Raw genomic sequence first — 21,307 nt, 5'->3', positions numbered from 1 at the left:
ATAGACTTGCTTTGCCGATTTTATCGGACAAGTCTCTGAGATTTTATCGGACAAGTCTCTGATATTTTCCACGGACCTCTTGATCCGAGCAAAAAATCAGATATGTGCACAGTCCCGTAGGCACGAGTGCTATCGTACAAGATGTGTGAATAAGCCTTAAAGCCGAATTCAGACATTTGTATGTCACAGTCCGTATACCGATTGCTTTGAGCTGACCATGGGTCTCCTGAACTGACGTCATCAGCCTGTAGCCAGATTGTGTTTCATCGATGTTTGGATTTGGACTAATTGATAAAGTTTTGATCTGTGGGAATCAGTTTTGGGGGATTCTAGTATAAAATTATTTCTCTGTAGATGCAATATACTTTGAACAGTGTATGATGGCATTATAAGTATTGGGAGTGGGTGGTGGCATTAATTGTACAGGGGTGGATGAATTAAACTGTATGAATGAAGGTGGCTGCATTCATGTACTTGGGGATGGTGACATTAATTGTACTGGGGGTTGGAGCATTAATTAATTACATCATACACAATATATAAAATATTCACACTATATGCAATTACATAACACATGACATATACACAACACATACATAAAGTGCACACTATGCCCATCAGACACAGGGTGGTAAACACAGGACACTCATCCACACTATCCAGAAAACACTCATCATACATACATTATGCATAGGGCAGCATTCACATCTTTTGTAGACATCCATGCACCGACTGTTTCTTAAAGGGAATCTGTCACCACTTTGGAGATATCAGACCTCTACTATGGGCATACAGGGTATAGAAAAGTAAATCTATACATACCTGTATGGTCCATAGTAGAGGTCTGAATGCATAGAAGTGTAGTTTTATCTTCTTGGTTTTTCACAGGCTTGGCGTCCCCCGGATGCCAAGCTATCCCCGCCCATCTACTTATTATTCCACCAAATCCCCGCCTATGTCCACGTTTACCATATCCCCCCCCCCCCCGTACGTCACAGGTCCGTGACGTGCGCTTTTCTCCCTCACCTCCTGGCACATGCGCAGAGCGCGGCTCACAGGGAGAGCGCTTTGGTTCCTCCCGGGCCGTTTGGCTGAGCACAGTGCAGCATTGCTCTATTGCGCAGGTCCCGGAAAGACACTGTGACTGTGAAAAACCATGGATATAAAACTACATTTCTCGTCATTCAGACCTCTACTATGGACCATACAGGTAAATATAGATTTACTTTTCTATACCCTGTATGGCCATAGTAGTGGTCTGATAACTCCAAAGTGGTGACAGATTCCCTTTAAAGAGACAGCAGACAAACCCATAGAGTCACACTGATGCATACACAACGAATCTGTGTGTCTGATCCTTCTGAGCACGTCCTATGCTCAGGTCAGACTCATTCATTAAAGTTTAAGGAGATCCATTAAACATAGAAGTCATACTTTTATGGCTTCCGTTTTCTCTCTGTGTTTAATCCCTTGTTCACTGATCCATTGTTAAGAGTCAATGGATAAATCACAGTTCAGACAGTCTACCTCTTTCAGTTTTTAAAAAACAAATAAGAAAACAAATGGATGTAAAATGCATTACAAATGAGAGAATAATGGCCTGGTTTACACAGATGAAAAAATAGGCACCAGTGTGTGAATGCAGCCTTACACATGCAATAATATACTCAACATTGACAATCCACTTCATAGAGTAACAGACATAGAAGGCCTGTCCTAGGGACATATATTACATCTGGGGACTCCATGCTATTAACCCTCTGCTGATCAGCTGTTCGAAAGGTCTGCAGCCTCGTCAGAGTTTTCATCTTCTTGCAGGCTGGTCCGTACTTGCCTGTGTCGTATTTTTCTGAGGTGCATCTGTCTTGTCCCATTTACCTGTATGGGAAGATGCTACATGACACTGAAAATACGCAGAAACCATGAAGCCAGCCTGCGAGACGTTGTAATCATTGTAGGTGCTGCTGGTGATTGGTGGAAGCGGTGAAAGTTCGACCTCCACAATCTAATATTGATTGTCTAGCCCAAGGGCTCGTGTACATGACCATATTTTCTGTCCGAGTGCGATCCAACAAAACATCGGATCGCACTCAGAACAATATTATTCTATTGCGTCAAGAGAATGCCAAGAGTGTGCAAAGCAGTCATCAAAGCAAAAGGTGGCTACTTTGAAGATCCTAGAATATAAGACATATTTTCAGTTGTTTCACACTTTTTTGTTAAGTATATAATTCCACATGTGTTAATTCATAGTTTTGATGCCTTCAGTGTGAATGTGCAATTTTCATAGTCAAGGAAATACAGAAAAATCTTTAAATGAAAAGATGTGTCCAATCTTTTGGTCTGTACTGTATGTAATGAGGGGGAAGTGTCATATCTGCTCTCACATCTGGTGTGTATGGCCTCTAATGTTGGGCTTTTTTCTAATTAGTAGGAAAGATAATCATGCATTAATTTTTATGAGTGGGGCCTTAAGGTTTTTGATACATCCTATCTCCGTCCCACTGAGTCCACTGGCATGTCTTTTTATAGATATCCTGTGTGAGATATTCAGTAATAACAAGGTGCTAGGAGTCTGAGCTGTGACGTCTGTTTCACTTAAGGACCTATTTGCAGGTCTTGTGATTCAGACGCCAGGAATTGTCCTATTGGAGCTGAAAAATGGGCACATTGAAGGGCCCATCCAGGTAGCAAGAAAAGGTTTGTCCACGACTGTAAGAAAAAACATGACCGCTTTCTTCCAGATAAATAGCACCAGCCCTATCCATAGTTTTTTTTTTTTTTTTTGCTTTACAGCTCAGCATACTGCATTAGGCTGTGCTGCAATATCAGGTGCTACCTGAGGACAGGTGTGGCGCTGTTTTAGAGGACAGCTGCCAGGTTTTTCCAATCCTGCATAAAGCCTTCAATATTTCAAGCCTTTAAGTATTTACAAGATTGATATGAAAAAATTAAAAGCCCAAATAATTTCCTAATCTTATTAGCATTAGTGATAATATTTCACATGGCTGCAGGGAGTTGTTTCCGCAACCTGTGCTTCCTCTGAAGGTGTTGCGACTACAAGGGTCCCCTGCCAATAAGCTGATCACTTGTTGCATTTCCTGTGATCTCTCTGGAAATCAGTCAGAAAGAGGAGATTGTCCTCTAGAAAAAAAGTACCATTGCACAGATCAAAGTGGACATCCTAGGGCTGTGACAGGTCCTCAGGGCAAGAAACACTGCTAAATAAACTTATCAGTCACATCATATGAATTATTCATAGTTACATGCAAAAAATACAAAAGATACAGGAGTATATAGTTCAGTTGTCCGCGATCATTTTGTGCTAGGTTTAAAAAGCTTGATTTTCAATGACAGTGTTTGAAATCACAACAGGTTGATATGTCGAAAGGGGCAATTAGGTGGCTGGAAAATACTGTTCAACCTGTGCTCCTCGCCTCTGTGAGCCCTTATGGCCATTCAGTAGAGCAGAGAGGTCGCATGATTTGTTGCTTTACATCCTTGAGAAGTCTCCCTGACAGCCTCTGCCTCCTTTGATAAATCGGACATATGCTGGAGGTGGAAAAACCCTCTATGGCTGGTCTGTTCTTTTATGAAGTAAACTTTTGAACTTTTCATGTTTGATCTAAACATGAGACTAATTCCAAAATGTTCAGAATTCTAAAATTGTAATTTTGGCTAATTTGTATTCTTCTAAATCTGTGGTCTCCATTGCTATGAATTGCCAGCAATGATCTATGTCTTTTTTTTCTAGTGGTTTGTAATACATGTGATTACAACACATTAAAGAAAAGTCATTGTAACATGAATTAATACAAGAAGTGTCTTGTTCTGTTATACAGAGAGCGGCTTTGTAGCAGTGACTAGACAGTCGTTTTATCTAGAAAATCTCTGTGTGATTGTACGTTACGCCAACCTCCCTGCCAGGAGCCTGAGGGCCTATATCCAGAAGTTCCTTCATAAGGCGAAGTGCAGCATATAGGGTTTTCATATAGGCCTGTCCTAGGAGCCAATCTCACACTTTTCTTTTCACTCCAGCATATTCTAAAAGGATATGCCTTTAGATTAAAATAAAGCGATTTTCACAAATACAATACACTAAATGCTACCATCATGAACAAGAATTATGCCACCAAAATACTGTCCCTTACATATAAAATTATAATTAACATTGTCTGTCAAGGAGAACAGCAGGGGAAATCGCACAGATCCCACCTAGGTCACCAATTTGTCAGTGGAACACAACTCCATTGCCTCCAATTCCCAGGACAATTAGGCAATTAAATGATGAGTGATGGACGAGGCCGCGGCTGCTTCCACTACTAGGCCAATTATTGGGGAACTCACAGTGAGCTTAGGGTATATGCACCTCCGATTCCAATATATGGAATGTATGTATATATCCTGGTACAGTCACTGTCAACCCCTCAATAACAAAAGCAACTACTAGCTGCCACCACCAATCGTTTATATTGGCCAATTGGACACCCATTACGGGTAGTGTATGGCTTCAGCGGAGCGGTTTACAGAGCAAGAAGAATGGAGCCATTACATTTTAGATATTTAATCCGGAAAGGTAGGCAGTCTTTATAACAAATATACAAAGATGATACAAAATGGGAACAAAACAATACGGATATACAATTACATACAATAAAAAGGAATAAAGAAAGAGAAGTACTAAACTTGATATTGCAGGAATGGCTCTTATCTTAATGGAGGGAAGAGATCCATTAAGGAAAATGGAACACTTTCATAGAGAACTGTGTCTTCCAGAAATGAACAATGACAGAAACTCAACCTCTGATTTTTATTAGATCAAGGTTACACACACATACCTCCCCTTGGTGAGTTCATATGGAGGCTGGTTGTGGGATGTGCTATGTTTTTTAGAAGCTTGAGATCCCCAACATTCTGGATATCTTCACACTTGGAGGTCCCAGGTGGTAGATATTGTCGTCAACTTTCCTATCACGATTTTACCTTTCTATTGTGATGAAACATGGCATGGATTGCATCATCCATCGTTCCGTTGTTAAGTTGGAGGGGTTAGAATGGCCTTATGGTGAGGTAAGTGAATGCTTTATGTTCATCCCTTCACTACGACGCCGAAAATATATCTCCCATAAATCTCGGATCGATGCAAATGCCAATATTCATCACTGGCTCCAGAAAGTCTGAGACCAGTCATTTGACCAGAGGAAACTCTTGCCTTGGAAGTGTACTTCTCCACCTCTGAATATACGAATCCTAGCCTTGGTGTCTAGTTCTGAGAGCAGATCACCTGTTGTAATTACCTGTTCATGACAGGAGGTCCTACTTCTGTGGAGGTTGAATTGTCAGCTCTCTTTCACTTTCCCAGTTATAATTATTTTCTCTCTTCCCCAGTTATAATTAATCCATTATGTTCAATGTGAGAGTGATATGTCCCTTCTCTGGAGATGGATTTTAATTTTTCTCTGCGACATAGTCTTATGTAAAAGAATATAGCAACTATAATTCTGTCTTGTATAGTAATTGTCTTATATTTAATACTCCCCCCTATGCCCCAGCTCAGGTCAGGAGAGGTGCCGACCAGTACAAGGTTTACCATGCGATCCTCGGACGAGAAATACGGCAGTGTGTCCCTGCCCTAATACTGCTCCTATTTACAAGAATATAACTACTAGAATACTGAAAACAGTAATGAAAGGAAAACCTATAGTCATCTCACCAATATGGAGATCACTTCACGGAAGCTTGTGGTGCAACAAGTATTTGTAGAGAAGGACGCATTTCCAGTGTCAGGTTCCTTCATAAGCCATGGCTTATTCAATGCAAATAAAATTCCAAAAATGACAACTCCATCACCACACCGAATTAAAACATAAAAAATCAAAAGCAAACGCGTTTCATACGCATGTCTTTAGTCATTGCATATAAGTACTATAATACTGGTTGGGATGATTTGTAGAAAACAACTTCAGTTATACAAAAACAAACAAACATTACAATGTTTAGCGCCTCATGCCTAGTAAGCGTGATATGTCATTTTACAGTACAATGTACATATATTATATTATGTCTGAATTTCAGGGATGTGTCCTGGATGGAGCTGCAGGTCCTGGAAATCCTGTTCTCATTTACATTCCTGCTGTGTCCCATTCGCTGCCTAACAAGGTATTTTGTGTCATGGTAACATTTGAAATTAACCAGGCTCTGGGCAAGAGGCCCAGGGAGAGTATCACACGGGGGAGTCCTAGGATTCACATTAAACGAGGAGAGGTACTGCAGGGGTTCAAAGACACCCAGAGGTACCGACAATCATTATACTGGTATTAATACACACAATGCGGAGAGCACCCAGATATCATTCATACTTAATATTATCTTTTTTTGTGCATTTAAAGGGGGAATTTAAACAATAATTCCACTGTACAATAATCTCTGCAGCTACAATCGACCTGGAATGTTAAGTAATGCTGTAAATCCTTCGCTTTAATAATCTTGTCGGATCTTACAGTTACATGATGGTTTTCTCCCCACAACTTTTTCTGTTTCTAGACTGCAGTGCATTATGGGAGCTCAGGTGGCAGAATCCGTTCTCTGGTATGAGTGGCCGAGGTGCGTGGCTAATGTTATCTGTTTCCAACCTCAAGCAACACAGTTGTGCAAGCAATTCTAAGTGTGAATGATCAAGATATGAAACAAATGAAAGGCTGGATAAAGACATAAGCATAAAGTTTGTAAAATATGTAGTTATTCAGCTTCTTTTCTAGCTCAGTTATTATCTTCAGATCATCAAAACATCTGAGCTCAGTTGTGGAGGATGGGTGAACTGTGGTGAGCAGGTGGAAAATGAAATATGTATAAGGTGATGGAAAGTCCCCAGTGTAGGCAGATGGCCCAAATAATAGGAAAGATCAGTCCTCCAACCATCAAGAACAATTACAGATTAGTGAGCAAGTTCAGACATATATCATGTATAATAGTAATAATAATTTGTGTACATAGTACATAATATTCTTGTATATTGGGGCAGTATTATAGTAGTTATATTCTTGTACATATGGGCAGTATTATAGTAGTTATATTATTGTACATAGGGGGCAGTATTATAGTAGATATATTCTTGTACATAGGGGCAGTATTATAGTAGTTATATTCTTATACATAGGAGCAGTATTATAGCAGTTATATTCTTGTACATAGGGGACAGTATTCTAGTAGTTATATTCTTGTACATAGGGGGCAGTATTATAGTAGTTATATTCTTATACATAGGAGCAGTATTATAGTAGTTATATTCTTGTACATAGGAGCAGTATTATAGTAGTTATATTCTTGTATATAGGAGCAGCATTATAGTAGTTATATTCTTGTACATATGGGCAATATTATAGTAGTTATATTCTTGTACATAGGAGCAGTATTATAGTAGTTATATTCTTATACATAGAAGCAGTATTATAGTAGTTATATTCTTGTACATAGGGGGCAGTATTATAGTAGTTATATTCTTGTACATAGGGGGCAGTATTATAGTAGTTATATTCTTGTACATAGGGGGCAGTATTATAGTAGTTATATTCTTGTACATAGGGGGCAGTATTATAGTAGTTTTATTCTTGTACATAGGAGCAGTATTTTAGTAGTTATATTCTTGTACATAGGGGCTGTATTATAGTAATTATATTCCTGTACATAGGGGGCAGTATTATAGTAGTTATATTCTTGTACATAGGGGGCAGTATTATAGTAGTTATATTCTTGTACATATGGGCAGTATTATAGTAGTTATATTCTTGTACATAGGAGCAGTATTATAGTAGTTATATTCTTGTATATAGGGAGGCAGTATTATAGTAGTTATATTCTTGTACATAGGAGGCAGTATTGTAGTAGTTATATTCTTGTACGTAGGGACAGTATTATAGTAGTTATATTCTTGTACGTAGGGGCAGTATTATAGTAGCTATATTCTTGTACGTAGGGGCAGTATTGTAGTAGTTATATTCTTGTACGTAGGGGCAGTATTATAGTAGCTATATTCTTGTACGTAGGAGCAGTATTATTGTAGTTACATTCTTGTACATAGGAGGCAGTATTATAGTAATTATATTCTTGTACATAGGGGGCAGTATTATAGTAGTTATATTCTTGTACATAGGGAGCAGTATTATAGTAGTTATATTCTTGTACATAGGAGCAGTATTATAGTAGTCATATTCTTGTACATAGGGGGCAGTATTATAGTAGTCATATTCTTGTACATAGGGGGCAGTATTATAGTAGTTATATTCTTGTACGTAGGGGGCAGTATTTTAGTAGTTATATTCTTGTACATAGGGGCAGTATTATAGTAATTATATTCTTGTACATAGGGGGCAGTATTATAGTAGTTATATTCTTGTACATAGGGAGCAGTATTATAGTAGTTATATTCTTGTACATAGGAGCAGTATTATAGTAGTCATATTCTTGTATATAGGGGCAGTATTATAGTAGCTATATTCTTGTACATAGGAGACAGTATTATAGTAGTTATATTCTTGTACATAGGAGCAGTATTATAGTAGCTATATTCTTGTACATAGGAGACAGTATTATAGTAGTTATATTCTTGTACATAGGAGCAGTATTATAGTAGCTATATTCTTGTATATAGCGGCAGTATTATAGTAGTTACAGTGCCTACAAGTAGTATTCAACCCCCTGCAGATTTAGCTGGTTTGATAAGATGCAAATAAGTTAGAGCCTTCAAACTGCAAACGAGAGTAGGTTTTATGAACAGAAGCATAAATCTTACAAACCAAAAAGTTATGTTGCTCAGTTGAATTTTATTAAATTTTAAACATAAAAGTGTGGGTCAATTATTATACAACCCCTATGTTTAATATTTTGTGGAATAACCCTTGTTTGCAATTACAGCTAATAATCGTCTTTTATAAGACTTGATCAGGCCAGCACAGGTCTGTGGAGTTATCTTGGCCCACTCCTCCATGCAGATCTTCTCCAAGTTATCTAGGTTCTTTGGGTGTCTCATGTGGACTTTATTCTTGAGCTCCTTCCACAAGTTTTCAATTGGGTTAAGGTCATGAGACTGACTAGGCCACTCCAACACCTTGACTTTTTCCCTATTGAACCAGGCCTTGGTTTTCTTGGCTGTGTGCTTTGGGTCGTTGTCTTGTTGGAAGATGAAATTACGACCCATCTTAAGATCCTTGATGGAGGAGCGGAGGTTCTTGGTCAAAATCTCCAGGTAGGCCGTGCTATCCATCTTCCCATGGATGCGGACTAGATGGCCAGGCCCCTTGGCAGAGAAACAGCCCCACAGCATGATGCTGCCACCACCATGCTTGACTGTAGGGATGGTATTCTTGGGGTCGTATGCAGTGCCATCCAGTCTCCAAACGTCACGTGTGTGGTTGGCACCAAAGATCTCGATCTTGGTCTCATCAGACCATAGAACCTTGAACCAGTCTGTCTCAGAGTCCTCCAAGTGATCATGAGCAAACTGTAGACGAGCCTTGACATGTGAAGCTCATTATTCTTGTTGCCTGAACTACTTCTTAATACTTTAGGGGGACCAAACAGAATTCTTGTGGTTTGAGGGGTTGAATAATAAATGACACGCTGAATTAACTTTTAACGTTTTAAAAAAACAAAAAAAACAAAAACAAAAACAAAATTTGCTGCAGTGCATTTCCCACTTCCAGGCTGATCTACAGTACAAATGTCACAATGCCAAGTTAATTCCGCATGTGTCAACCAGCTAAATCTGCAGGGGGTTGAATACTACTTGTAGGTACTGTGTATTCTTGTATATAGGGGCAGTATTATAGTAGTTATATTCTTTTTGCACAGACATTTCTGGCAGCTACTTATCTCAGCTGAGGCTAAAAGTTACAAGCATTAAAATTCCTACTGCTTGATTCCTCTCTCTTTTGATATCTTCTGTCGGGAAAAAGTTGAGAGGTCCTCAAAACAAATCATAGGATTTTCTGTTCTCGCTAAAATTGGCAGTTTCAAACAACTTTCATTGAACAACATGTAAGGGGTGTTGGCCTTTACATACAGTATTCCTGGCTGTGGTGAGAAAATCAATGACATATTTGAATATGTTGATATTAACGTGTTTCTATAATACCTGGGCATCCGACTAATTGCCCTCATATCAGTATGAGCTTATTATATGGCCACTGTATGGCATTGATAATTAGGGCACTATGTAGTCCTATTATTTGAATTCAGTATTATGGTATTTTTCAGTTACTGTATGGCAGCATCATCTCAGCAGTGTATATATATGAACTAGTATTTGGGCTTTTGGGTGTTGCGCAGAGATGAGCTAATTGATTTGCAGGACCCTGGTCCAGCGGCCACATTAGTAGCTTGTAATATAGCAAAACGACTGGCACTCTGCTGTTCAGGTGGTGCATAGGGAAATAATAAAACAGGAGAAATCTAAAGGAAGTCCTGGCACTCACAACTTCATTGCAACTTATTATTTTATTTCGGCATGAAATAGTAGGATGCGTTTCAGCCCATCCCAAACTTTCATCAATAACCATGTCCGTAGTTTCTAGCCCCCTGATGCGAGACCTGCGAACTGCCTCCCACCTGCAGGTTTCCCCGGCGTCGCTTCTGATTAGCTTATCCAGAACAGCGTCATGGTTCTGGCATCGCACTGGGCCTACTAATCAGAAGAGGCACCTTGGAGGCGGATCATAGCGCTCTGGTCTGGCAGCCATGGAGTACTGATTTGGCTTGAACAGGCTCCTGTAAATTGATTCACTTATCTCTACTGTTGCAGTATAGAGCACTGTATGGCATCTTATTTGTGTACTTCATAGCAGTATTATAGGAACACTGTATGGCGATATTTTTATTTCAGCATGATCATATTTTTGCATTATTTCAGCACTGTTTATTGGTGATAATTAAGTATCTAGGGTTTCACCATACTACAGTATCTGAATCCAGTACAGTGTTTTATTATATGAATACTATATGCTGGTGTTATTTGTGCTCTGTAAAGTGGTGTTAGGGAATCTGTCAGCAGGTTTTTGCTATGTAACGTGAAAGCAGTATGATGTAGGGACAGAGACAGTGATTCCAGCAATGTATCAGGTTACTGGGTGCTGCAGTTGTGATAGAATCACAGTTTCCTCTGCTGCAGATCCAGCAGTGCTCGGAGTGCTGAGCCCTGTATAACCGCGCCCATACCACTGATTGGCACTGACAATTGACAAAGGCTGCTAATCAGTGGTGCAGGCGGGGTTGGATCAGGAGGCACCAGACACCTAGCCCTCTAGTGATAATCTCCTGCTGATAAAATGCAGATTTTATTGAAACAGGAAAATACAGCTCATTAAGTGACACATTGCTGGAATCAGGGCCTCTGCACCTAAATCAGCAAAAACCTGCTGACAGATTCCCTTTAATGAGGTTTTTGCTAAAATTCTTGCTAGGTTTTCCTTTTGGGAAAATAAATACTTTTACAATTTACACTGTAGTAATCAGGCGCTCATTTGTGGCACACGTCACATGTTTTTCCCACTTTCTGTTCCAAACTCTGCGCTCTGCTTTGACTTTCACCCCGGACTGTATTTGTGACTAATTAAAGTGAAGAGGAGTAGTTGGCGATATTAGACACTAGAGGCTGGCCATGCCAAGGTTGCACTGGGCAAGAAGACAGCGCTAGGCATGATGGTAGATGTAGCAAATGGTCAGGAGTGCTGCTTGTAAATAAAGGCATATGCTTCCATGATATTGAGAGTTTAGGTAAGAAATCTAAAAAAAATCTAAAGGTCATTGTGGAGTGACATTAGAAGTAAAGAAAGCCTATTAGAAACAGTGATTAGAGTATTGGAAATCTCCTTTAAGCCCTGCATGCCAGCGGTGAGGGCACATCCATACAATATTTGCACTGAGGCACCACAGAGCTTGTTCTGAACTGGATTGTAGCTTGGCATCGATACCATTCAGAAACCTTGGAAAACCATTTTATTCTCCCATAGCTGAATAGATACGTGACATAAGAGAACAACTCCAAGACTGTAGTAACTTTGGATCTTAGAGGGATAAGTTCTTTAAAACCCCCTGAAAGATTTATGATGAGATTGGGGGATAGCGTGACTTTGGTATTGAGGATCGGATGTTATTGGTTGAGTTTTCCCATATGAGGGAGGATATTGCTTTGTATTGATCGGTTTGTGCATCCCTTGTTTGCATTGAATGGTCGTCCTGTATAGACATTACTGCACATGCATGTTTTATGTGGCATGGCAGCACTCAGACCGGGCCGTAATCTTCGAGCGGAGATCTCCCTGTGTCTGCTGTGGTTTTAAATGTGCTGACAGTACAGAAGTGAAGTGTTGTAAATCACTAATTAATGATGATCGGAATGGCTCATATACTATGCAGCTCCTCTACACTTTTACGTCATTCTTTCAATGAATCCTTATGCATATATTGTATCAACAATGACCTAAAGGGCACCATTGTACCCACTAACAAGCCCCAAAAAGTGCCAATCAAGTAGTGAGCACTGAATCCTTAGCTGTAGGACTATGGAAGTGTCATATGATGCCTTTAGGTAGGGCCGCCACCTGGAATTTCAGGGCCCCATACTGTCAAAATTTTTAGGCCCCCTTGAGGCTCCTCCTCCATCCCTCGAACCTTCCACAGTCCCACCGCTCACTCTTGGAAAACCTCCACTTCTGTACCACGTCCACACCAGTCACACATTAACAGTTCCCAGTGAACACCAGATCATACACACAGCTTTTGTTTTGGCCAAAAGATTTTTAAAGCCGCCACCAGGATAAGGTAGACTCTTCCGGCTGGATCCTACTCTACTCTAACCTATTAAACATATCTTAAAATATCCAATACTCATTTTAGGTACATTTTTATTTATTTTTCTTTAAGACAATGTGTCATATACATTTTTTAAAATTACCAATAATATCACATACAAGGATCAAATACCACCACACCATGACCGGACCACATATTACCACCACAGTGACCGAATAATACTACATAGAAGGGACAAACCTGCCACACCATGACCAGACCACATATTACCACCACATAGTGACCGAATAATACCACATACAAAGGGACGAAAACCGCCACATCATGACCAGACCACATTTTACGACCACATAGTGACCAAATAATACCACATACAAAGGACAAAAACCGTCACACCATGACTGGACCACATATTACCACCATATAGTGACCGAATACTACAATACTGATAATTAATAAAAAAAATCACAATACTAATATTACCATAAGTGCCATTATACACGGGAGCTCTGTACATAGTATACAGTGTATAATGTAAGTGTACAGGTAATACAGTGATCACCAGTGACATTATACACAATAACTCTGTATATAGTGTCAGTATACAGGTAATACAGTGATCACCAGTGACATTATACACAGGAGCTCTGTATATAGTGTATAGTGTGCAGGTAATGCAGTGACATTATACACAGGAGCTCTGTATATAGTGTCAGTGTACAGGTAATGCAATGATCACCAGTGACATTATACACAGGAGCTCTTCATATAGTGTACAAGTAATACAGTGACATTATACACAGGACCTCTGTACATAGTATATCATGTCAGTGTACAGGTAACAACACACTGACTCACCGGTGACATCTCTAGCGGAAGTCCTTCATCTTCACTTTTTCTCCTTCATCCAGTGCAGACCGCCATCACTTCTTCCAGCCAGGACTCGTCACTGCATAAAATAACACAGTTATCTACAGCACATTCCCCAACTTTTACATTGCACAGCTGAATACAGATGTATATTTTGTATATATGTATACAGTATACAGCTGTATACAGATGTATATAACTAACTAATATATTGTTAGTTATTATGCAACCCACCATTCCAAATATAAATTGTAATCCACCACTGTGCCCCCACTAACTGTAAATAGCCACTTCCCCACCTAATATATAAATAAATTAGAACCTGTACTCTTTCCCCCAATTACCAGTCACACTCCTGCATCCTCAACGCCCCCTACTCTGTACCTCCTGCTCCCCCGATTCATTATATTTACATGCCCCCTCTGCCCCAATTCATTGTCATGTCCGTTCTCTCCCCACCCCTGCCCTCTATTCATCATCATTTACTCCACCCCACTCCCAATTCTCCATGTGCTCTCCCCACCCTCCACTCCCAATTCTCCATGTGCTCTCCCCACTCTCCACTCCCAATTCTCCATGTGCTCTCCCCACCCTCCACTCCAAATTCACCATGCGCTCTTCCCATCCTCCACTCCAAATTCACCATGCGCTCTTCCCATCCTCCACTCCAAATTCACCATGCGCTCTTCCCATCCTCCACTCCAAATTCACCATGCGCTCTTCCCACCCTCCACTCCAAATTCACCATGCGCTCTTCCCACCCTCCACTCCAAATTCACCATGCGCTCTTCCCACCCTCCACTCCAAATTCCCCATGCGCTCTTTGCACCCTCCACTCCAAATTCCCCATGTGCTCTTTCCACCCTCCATGTGCTCATCCCCAAGAAATGTAATTAATTCTATTTAAAAAAAATAAAGTTGTCATACTTGCCTCTCATAGGATCCCTGCAGCTGTGCTGGCTTCCTGGCGTGGCTCCCGCTCTCTGCAGGCGCCTATGCGATGAATCATTGCATAAGCGCCTTCACCAGCACGTCACAGGGGAGGAGGGAACCCCTCGGAGCTGCTGCACAGCCATTCAGTGTTGAAGGCTGTGAGTGCTCCAGGGGGTCCCTGTGCCAGGAGAGGTACGCCGCCGGGTTCTCCTGACTTCTGTAAGGTGACGGCGCGTACGTGCTGTCACTTGACCAGAAGTCAGGAGAAGTTGTAGGGAGCTGCATGGCTGCGCAGCTCCAGCAATTCGCTCAGCTCTGAGGTGTGCGCCGCCCCAGCGTTCAGCACTTTGATACAGCATGGGGCCGCGTGAGCAGATGCGCAAGAGGGGGGCCCCGACTGGGCCCAGCCCCCCCCCCTTTGTACTGATGCTCACGGGGCCCCATACAGCAGTAAGGGCAGTAATGCTCTGATGGCGGCCCTGCCTTTAGGGACTATTGAATGTCCCCACAGTGCATCTATACTGTGCTCATAAAATTAATATGCTCAAAATAAAATGTCACTTGAAGCGTTATTCAGTGTCTTAGAAGACGATGATGACTCTTCTTGCTGAAGATGACGTCTGGTTTCAGTCACCTTACAATAACTACTAGAGATGAGCAATTTGATTTTTGCTGCCCTGGTCCTGTGTCCAATACAAATCCGTAAAAAAAACTTCTGGTTTGGATAAGACTTGTGCTATACTTTGGCCTCAACACAACTAATGCTACATCGCAGCATATTGTAAGTGAATGGTATCACATTGCAACCCATAAAGTACTGCAATAGCAAGTCGCAAAAAATTGGAACCAGTTGAATTTTGTGGCTTGCCTCAGTTGCCATACCCAGCAGGTTGCAATATGGCTCCCTGTACCTGTGACGCGCCCCCTGGGCCACGTGGGGAACCCGGAACCGGACCTTTTTGTAGATGCTGGGGGTTGTAGTCACCGTGGCGGTGACCCAGTCCCGTGGCTCAGGGTGGTCAAACTAAATGGCAGTCTATATACTAATGTCCAGTATCAAAAAGGAATAGTCGGCACTCCGTATAGCTAGAGTGGTGCACGTGGAAAACAATGTCTATAGGAAAAGAAAATCCCGGCACTCACGTGTTGATAATCAGTTGATTTATTCCACAACTCACACAAGACGTTTCAGCCTGTCCAAGGCTTTTTTCAATTGAAAAAAGCCTTGGACAGGCTGAAACGTCTTGTGTGAGTTGTGGAATAAATCAACTGATTATCAACACGTGAGTGCCGGGATTTTCTTTTCCTATATACTAATGTCCGACTACGCCACCCATGGATTGCGGTCAGGATGAACCGCCGCTGCAGGGCAGACCGCTGAGGCTGGTGTTGTGGGTGCAGCAGAGTGTAGTACAACTCCCCACGGCAGGAGTGTAGCCTCAGGGCAGTGTATAGGGATGTTGGTGGTGATGATGCGCGGGAGCAGCAGTAACCACACGGAGTCTGTCATGCAAGTCAGGGTCTTTACTGTTGGTGGTATTAAGGGACCCGTCCGGAATACAGGTTAACAATGGAGGCCTGGTCAGTCTGAGAGCAACTGGGAAATCCTGCTGGTCAGGGGAAGTTTGTAGGCCTACCGTGCTGACTTCACTCTTTCTTGCTTATCCTGCTGTAGTGTAGTGGTAGCCCACGTCTCTGAGTGTACCGTGTTGTTCTCACCCTTATGACTGGCGACTCGGGCCTTCCGTGCTTCTCACCCCTCCAGGGCAGTAGTGGTCCCTCTCGTGTGGCTGAGCCTCCGGGCTTCCTTGGGCCAGAGGACTTGAAGTCCCCTGCGTGGTGGTTTTCTGCTGCAGGGCTTATAACCCTCACAGCCTCGGACTCCAGTGTCCGGCTTTACAAATCTCTAGCCAGGGTAGACGTAGCTCTTCTAGCTCTCCTCCTGGCCTCGTGTTCATCCTTTGCCTACAGGGACTCCTCAGCCTGCTGCTGACCTGTCCCTATGCAACTTGTCTGGAACTTGTCTCTGGCTGGACTCTGACTGTTCTCTGGCTGGTCTCTCACTGTTCTCAGCTAACCCCGCCCCAGATCCATTTTATAAAGGGCAGGTTTCTCCCCTCCCTGGATTGAGACAGGAGGTGCTGCATGCTAATTGTCCCCAACCAGGGAACCTCCCACCTGCTCTCAGACATGACATTGCTGCCACTGTGGCAACCAGACCTCGGGGTGCCACATTCCCCCCTAGTGAAATTTAGTACTCCGGGACTAAACACATTTTTAGGAAACACAAATACAGGGTAAAAGCAATAACATAAACATATATACAAGTATATTTTGTCCTTAAGGTCACGGCGCTTCCGTGACCGGGTGTCCATATCACCCAACAAGGTGAAGTCTTGAACGGTGCGGGGACCTGTCTCCATAAACCCCAAGTTCCTGACCTTGGGCGTGGAGACAAGGCTGAGCTATCTACTTTGGGCCACAAGTGGGCCACGCCGGACAGGTTTTTCTTCTGTGGCCATCTTCGCAAGAGGGCACCAGGTGCAACTATCTACAAGACAGTTCCGGCCATTCAGTGTCCATGACCTGTCAGTCCATTGAACTAGGAAAAACTGGAAAAACATTATTACTGTCCAGGTAACACAAACATTAAACATTTTCAACATTGGCAATATACAGGTAAATATAACATATTAGATTCTCCAGCGAGCGGGTACCTGACCTTTAGTGCTCCTGGTGGACCTACGTAACCCACTGTCTGGTGGTACTCTATTTGGGTCCCCTGTTTCCACCCCCTGTGTACTGGGTGTGCTAGTGGCTGCATTAGAGGTACTTGCAGATGTTACGGGTAGGCTGGGCAGCTTTCTGCGTACTCTTTGGCTCACCACGGGCATGACAGGTTCGCTACTAGCAGAGGGTTGATTCTCCTGGGCTGCTGGTATGGACTCTTCTGCCTCCGGGGCCACTGGCTCTTCCAACACTACTTGCTCTTCTGCAGGCGCTTGAGGGGCTGGCTGGAGAAAGGTAAGGACGGGTACCACTATAGTGTTGTTGATTTGTGTCCAGGACCGGGGAAAGTCTCCGAGCACTGTACTGACCATTTCTTCCCTTTCCTCTGCGGGTTGAGGGCTATCTTGGTCTTCATCAGCGCTTTGCAGCTGCTCGGGACACTTCTTCAGGTGGTCTCTAGAGACAGTGGCTGTGGTCTCTCCTCCATCCTTACTGATAACACACACTTTTGGGTTCTCATGGCTTGACGGCAATACGGTGTACGGGTCTTTCTCCCACTCATCATCCAACTTGTGGAGCCGTCTCTTTCTCTTCAAGACCTGCTCTCCAGGTGCCAGGGGAGCAGCTGGAGCATGCTGGTTGTAATCCCTCTCTTGCTTCTCTCTGGCTTGAGACAGACTTCGCTCCACGCTCTCCTGTACTTTCCGGTACTGCTGCTGTCGTTCTGTGTCCCAGTCTGCTTCTGGTGAGGTGTCCTCGGGTGTCAGGACTCCCATCTCCAGGTCAATTGGCAGCTTACCAGGTCTTGCCCTCATTAGGTAAGTCGGGGTGCAGTTGGTAGAACCCACAGGGATATGGTTATACAAGTCCACCAGATCCGGCAGTTTCTCAGGCCACAGGCTGCGTTCCCCCAGGGGCAACGTCTTGAGCAGGTCTATTACTACCTGATTCATTTTCTCACACATCCCGTTGGTTTGGGGGTGGTAAGGCGTTGTCCTTATCTTCTTGCAGCCATACAGGTTGCAGAATTCCTGGAAGACTTCAGCCTCGAACGCTGGACCTTGATCAGTCAACACTTGCTCTGGATACCCGTGTGGACGGCAGAAATGCTGCTGAAAGGCTCTGGCGGCCGTCTGAGCTGTTAAGTCTTTGACAGGGACCACCACTAGGAACCGGGAGTAGTGATCTACGATTGTGAGGGCGTAGACGTATCCCGATCTGCTTGGAGCCAGCTTTACGTGGTCCAGGGCCACCAGCTCAAGGGGCTGCTTTGTGATGATGGGCTGCAGGGGAGTCTTCTGGCTGGCGCGGTCCTTCCTCCTTAGGTTGCACGGGCCACAGTCTCTGCACCATCTCTCTATAGCTCCTCTCATGCCTACCCAGAAGAACCGCTCACGCAACAGGAACTCCAGCTTCTTCCATCCAAAGTGCCCTGCGCCGTCATGGTATGCTTCTAGGACCATAGCCGCATCCCGCCTTGGGACCACTACCTGCCAGATCAGCTCATGTGTTCGAGAGTTGACGGTTCTGCGGCACAGCCTCCCCTCGTAGAGAAACAGCTTGCTCCTCTCCTTCCACAGCTGTTTGGCCTCTTCCGGAGCATCCGGATCAAGGTGGGCATCAGCCTGGGTCAGCATCTCTTTCACCATGCGGGGTCACTATCTTGCGTCTCGGCCCAGCCGTGGTGGGGTAAGGGATTGAACGTAGCGGTGGCAGAGCACCTCTCCTTTACGCAGTGGGAACACTGGGTGATCCCATGACGGTGGAATGCAGGGAGTTCAATTTCTTCCAGTTCTTCTGGATCCTCTCCTCCGTCCTGCAAGTGAGGCATTCTGGACAATGCATCTGCTTTGGCATTTGTGCGCCCTGTCCGATATTTGATGGTAAATTCATAATTGGACAGCCGGGCCATCCATCTCTGCTCTAGGGCACCAAGTCTTGCAGTGTCCAGGTGTGTCAGCGGGTTGTTGTCCGTGTACACAGTGAACTTAGAAGAAGCCAGGTAATGCTTGAAGCGTTCGGTGACTGCCCACACCACTGCCAGGAACTCTAGCTTGAAGGAGCTATAATTCTCAGGGTTTCTCTCTGTGGGTCTCAGCTTTCTGCTAGCATAAGCAATTACCCGTTCTCTGCCCTGCTGGATCTGGGACAGTAAGGCTCCTAGCCCCACATTACTGGCGTCGGTGTGGAGGATAAAAGGCTGGCCGTAATCAGGGTAGGCCAGGATCTCATCCCCCGTGAGGGCCATCTTCAGCTGGTGGAAAGACTCCTCCTCCAGCTTGTCCCACTTAAAGGGCGGCTTCTGACTTTTAGTCTTCGACTGACCTAACAGGAGGTTCAGCATAGGGGCTGCCATCTTGGTGAACCCGGAGATGAACCTTCGGTAGTAGCCTACCAACCCGAGGAACTGCTGCACTTCCTTTATGCTGGAGGGTCTTGGCCAGTCCTTAATCACCGTGACCTTGTCAGGGTCTGGGGCTACTCCGTCAGCACTCACCCCGTGTCCCAGGTACTGTACTTTTGGCTTCAGTAGATGACACTTGGACGGTTTCACCTTTAGGCCGAAGCCTGCCAGGGTATCGAACACCTCCGCCAGGTGCTTTAGATGGTCCTCATAGGTCTTAGAATATACGATGACATCGTCCAGGTAGAGTAGGACCGTCTCGAAATTTCTGTGCCCCAGACATCACTCCATCAGCCTCTGGAAGGTTCCTGGTGCGTTGCAGAGTCCGAACGGCATACAATTGAATTCACTGAGACCCATCTGGGTGGTGAAGGCGGTCTTCTCCTTGTCCGACTCTGCTACAGGAACCTGCCAGTACCCGCTAGTGAGATCCAAAGTAGAGAAGAAGTTAGAAGATTTTAATGCAGCCAAAGACTCCTCTATCCTAGGTAACGGGTACGCATCTTTGTGTGTTATTCTGTTGACCTTTCTATAATCTACACACATCCTCATCGTGCCATCTTTCTTTTTTACAAGAACTAGAGGAGCTGCCCAGGGGCTACAGCTATCCCTGATCACCCCAGCCTCCTTCATTTCTCGTAACATACCCTTGGCATTCTGATAGTGTGCAGGGGGTACAGGCCGGTATCTCTCTTTTATGGGTGGATGGTCTCCTGTGGGGATTTGGTGTTCTACCCCCTTTACTTGCCCAAAGTCTAGCGGGTGTTTACTAAAGACTCTTTCGTACTCTTGAACCACCCGGTAGACTCCCTGTTTTTGGTGTGAGGGAGTGGAGTCGGTGCCCACATGCAGTTTCTGACACCAGTCCTCCATTTGCTTCTTGGAGCCATTACCCTCCTCTGGTTGAGATGGAGGCAAGGGTTCCACGGCCTTTACAGAGTTCTGGTTAATGGTGAACAATTTGGCTAGAGTGGCATACCGGGCAAGTGTACTCCTCTTTCCCCAATATTTAGGATGCGGACTGGTACCCTCCCATGGCGGACATCAACCACTCCCCGTGCTGTCAAAATGGTGGGCCTACTGTCTGAGTAAACGGGTTCTACCATAGCTTGGTAGTCTCTACCTCTTAACCCGATTGCAGACCGGCACCAGATCATCATTTCACTTTTTGGGGGCATGGCGATAGGGAATGGGTCACTCATCCTAACGCTTCCAATCTCACCACCAGACAGTTCTACCTGTTGCCGCTTCATCAGGGCTCTGATCTCCTTTTGTAAGACACGCTGCTGGCTGGAGCTAGCATTCATTGCGACCTGCTGTAATATAACAATTATCTCTGAAAGACAATTTTCAATTACGTTAGTACCCAAGGTTATTTTAGGGTGACTTTCACGACTGTCAATGTCCACAATAATCAGTCCTTGCGCCGGCAGTTCAAGTTTACCAATCTTGACGGTCACCTCCTTGAACCCCTCCTGCGGCACGGGCTGACCATTGCTGGCGATGATGCTCAAGTCATTATCTGGGTAGCGGGTAATATCCGTGTCATCGCAGTACCGCTTGCAA

At 43.9% G+C, this 21,307-nt stretch overlaps 1 protein-coding gene across 1 annotated transcript in view; it reads right to left on the bottom strand.

The window, feature by feature from the left end:
* Positions 1–14,737, bottom strand: part of ENTPD2 (ectonucleoside triphosphate diphosphohydrolase 2) — a 112,073-nt gene extending 97,336 nt beyond the window's left edge. The window contains exons 1-2 of the mRNA XM_073640619.1: positions 14,606–14,737; positions 13,663–13,753 (exon numbers count right to left, since the gene is read on the bottom strand). Coding sequence (XP_073496720.1) covers positions 13,663–13,671 — 9 coding nt within the window. The 5' untranslated portion in view covers positions 13,672–13,753; positions 14,606–14,737. The remainder of the gene's footprint in view (positions 1–13,662; positions 13,754–14,605) is intronic.
* Between the last annotated feature and the right edge of the window lie 6,570 nt (positions 14,738–21,307).

The sequence above is a fragment of the Phyllobates terribilis genome, unplaced genomic scaffold, assembly GCF_046119375.1.
Source record: "Phyllobates terribilis strain yellow unplaced genomic scaffold, ASM4611937v1 Scaffold_7__3_contigs__length_470593459, whole genome shotgun sequence".
NCBI lineage: Eukaryota > Metazoa > Chordata > Amphibia > Anura > Dendrobatidae > Phyllobates > Phyllobates terribilis.
This window is presented reverse-complemented; position numbering and strand designations above follow the sequence as displayed.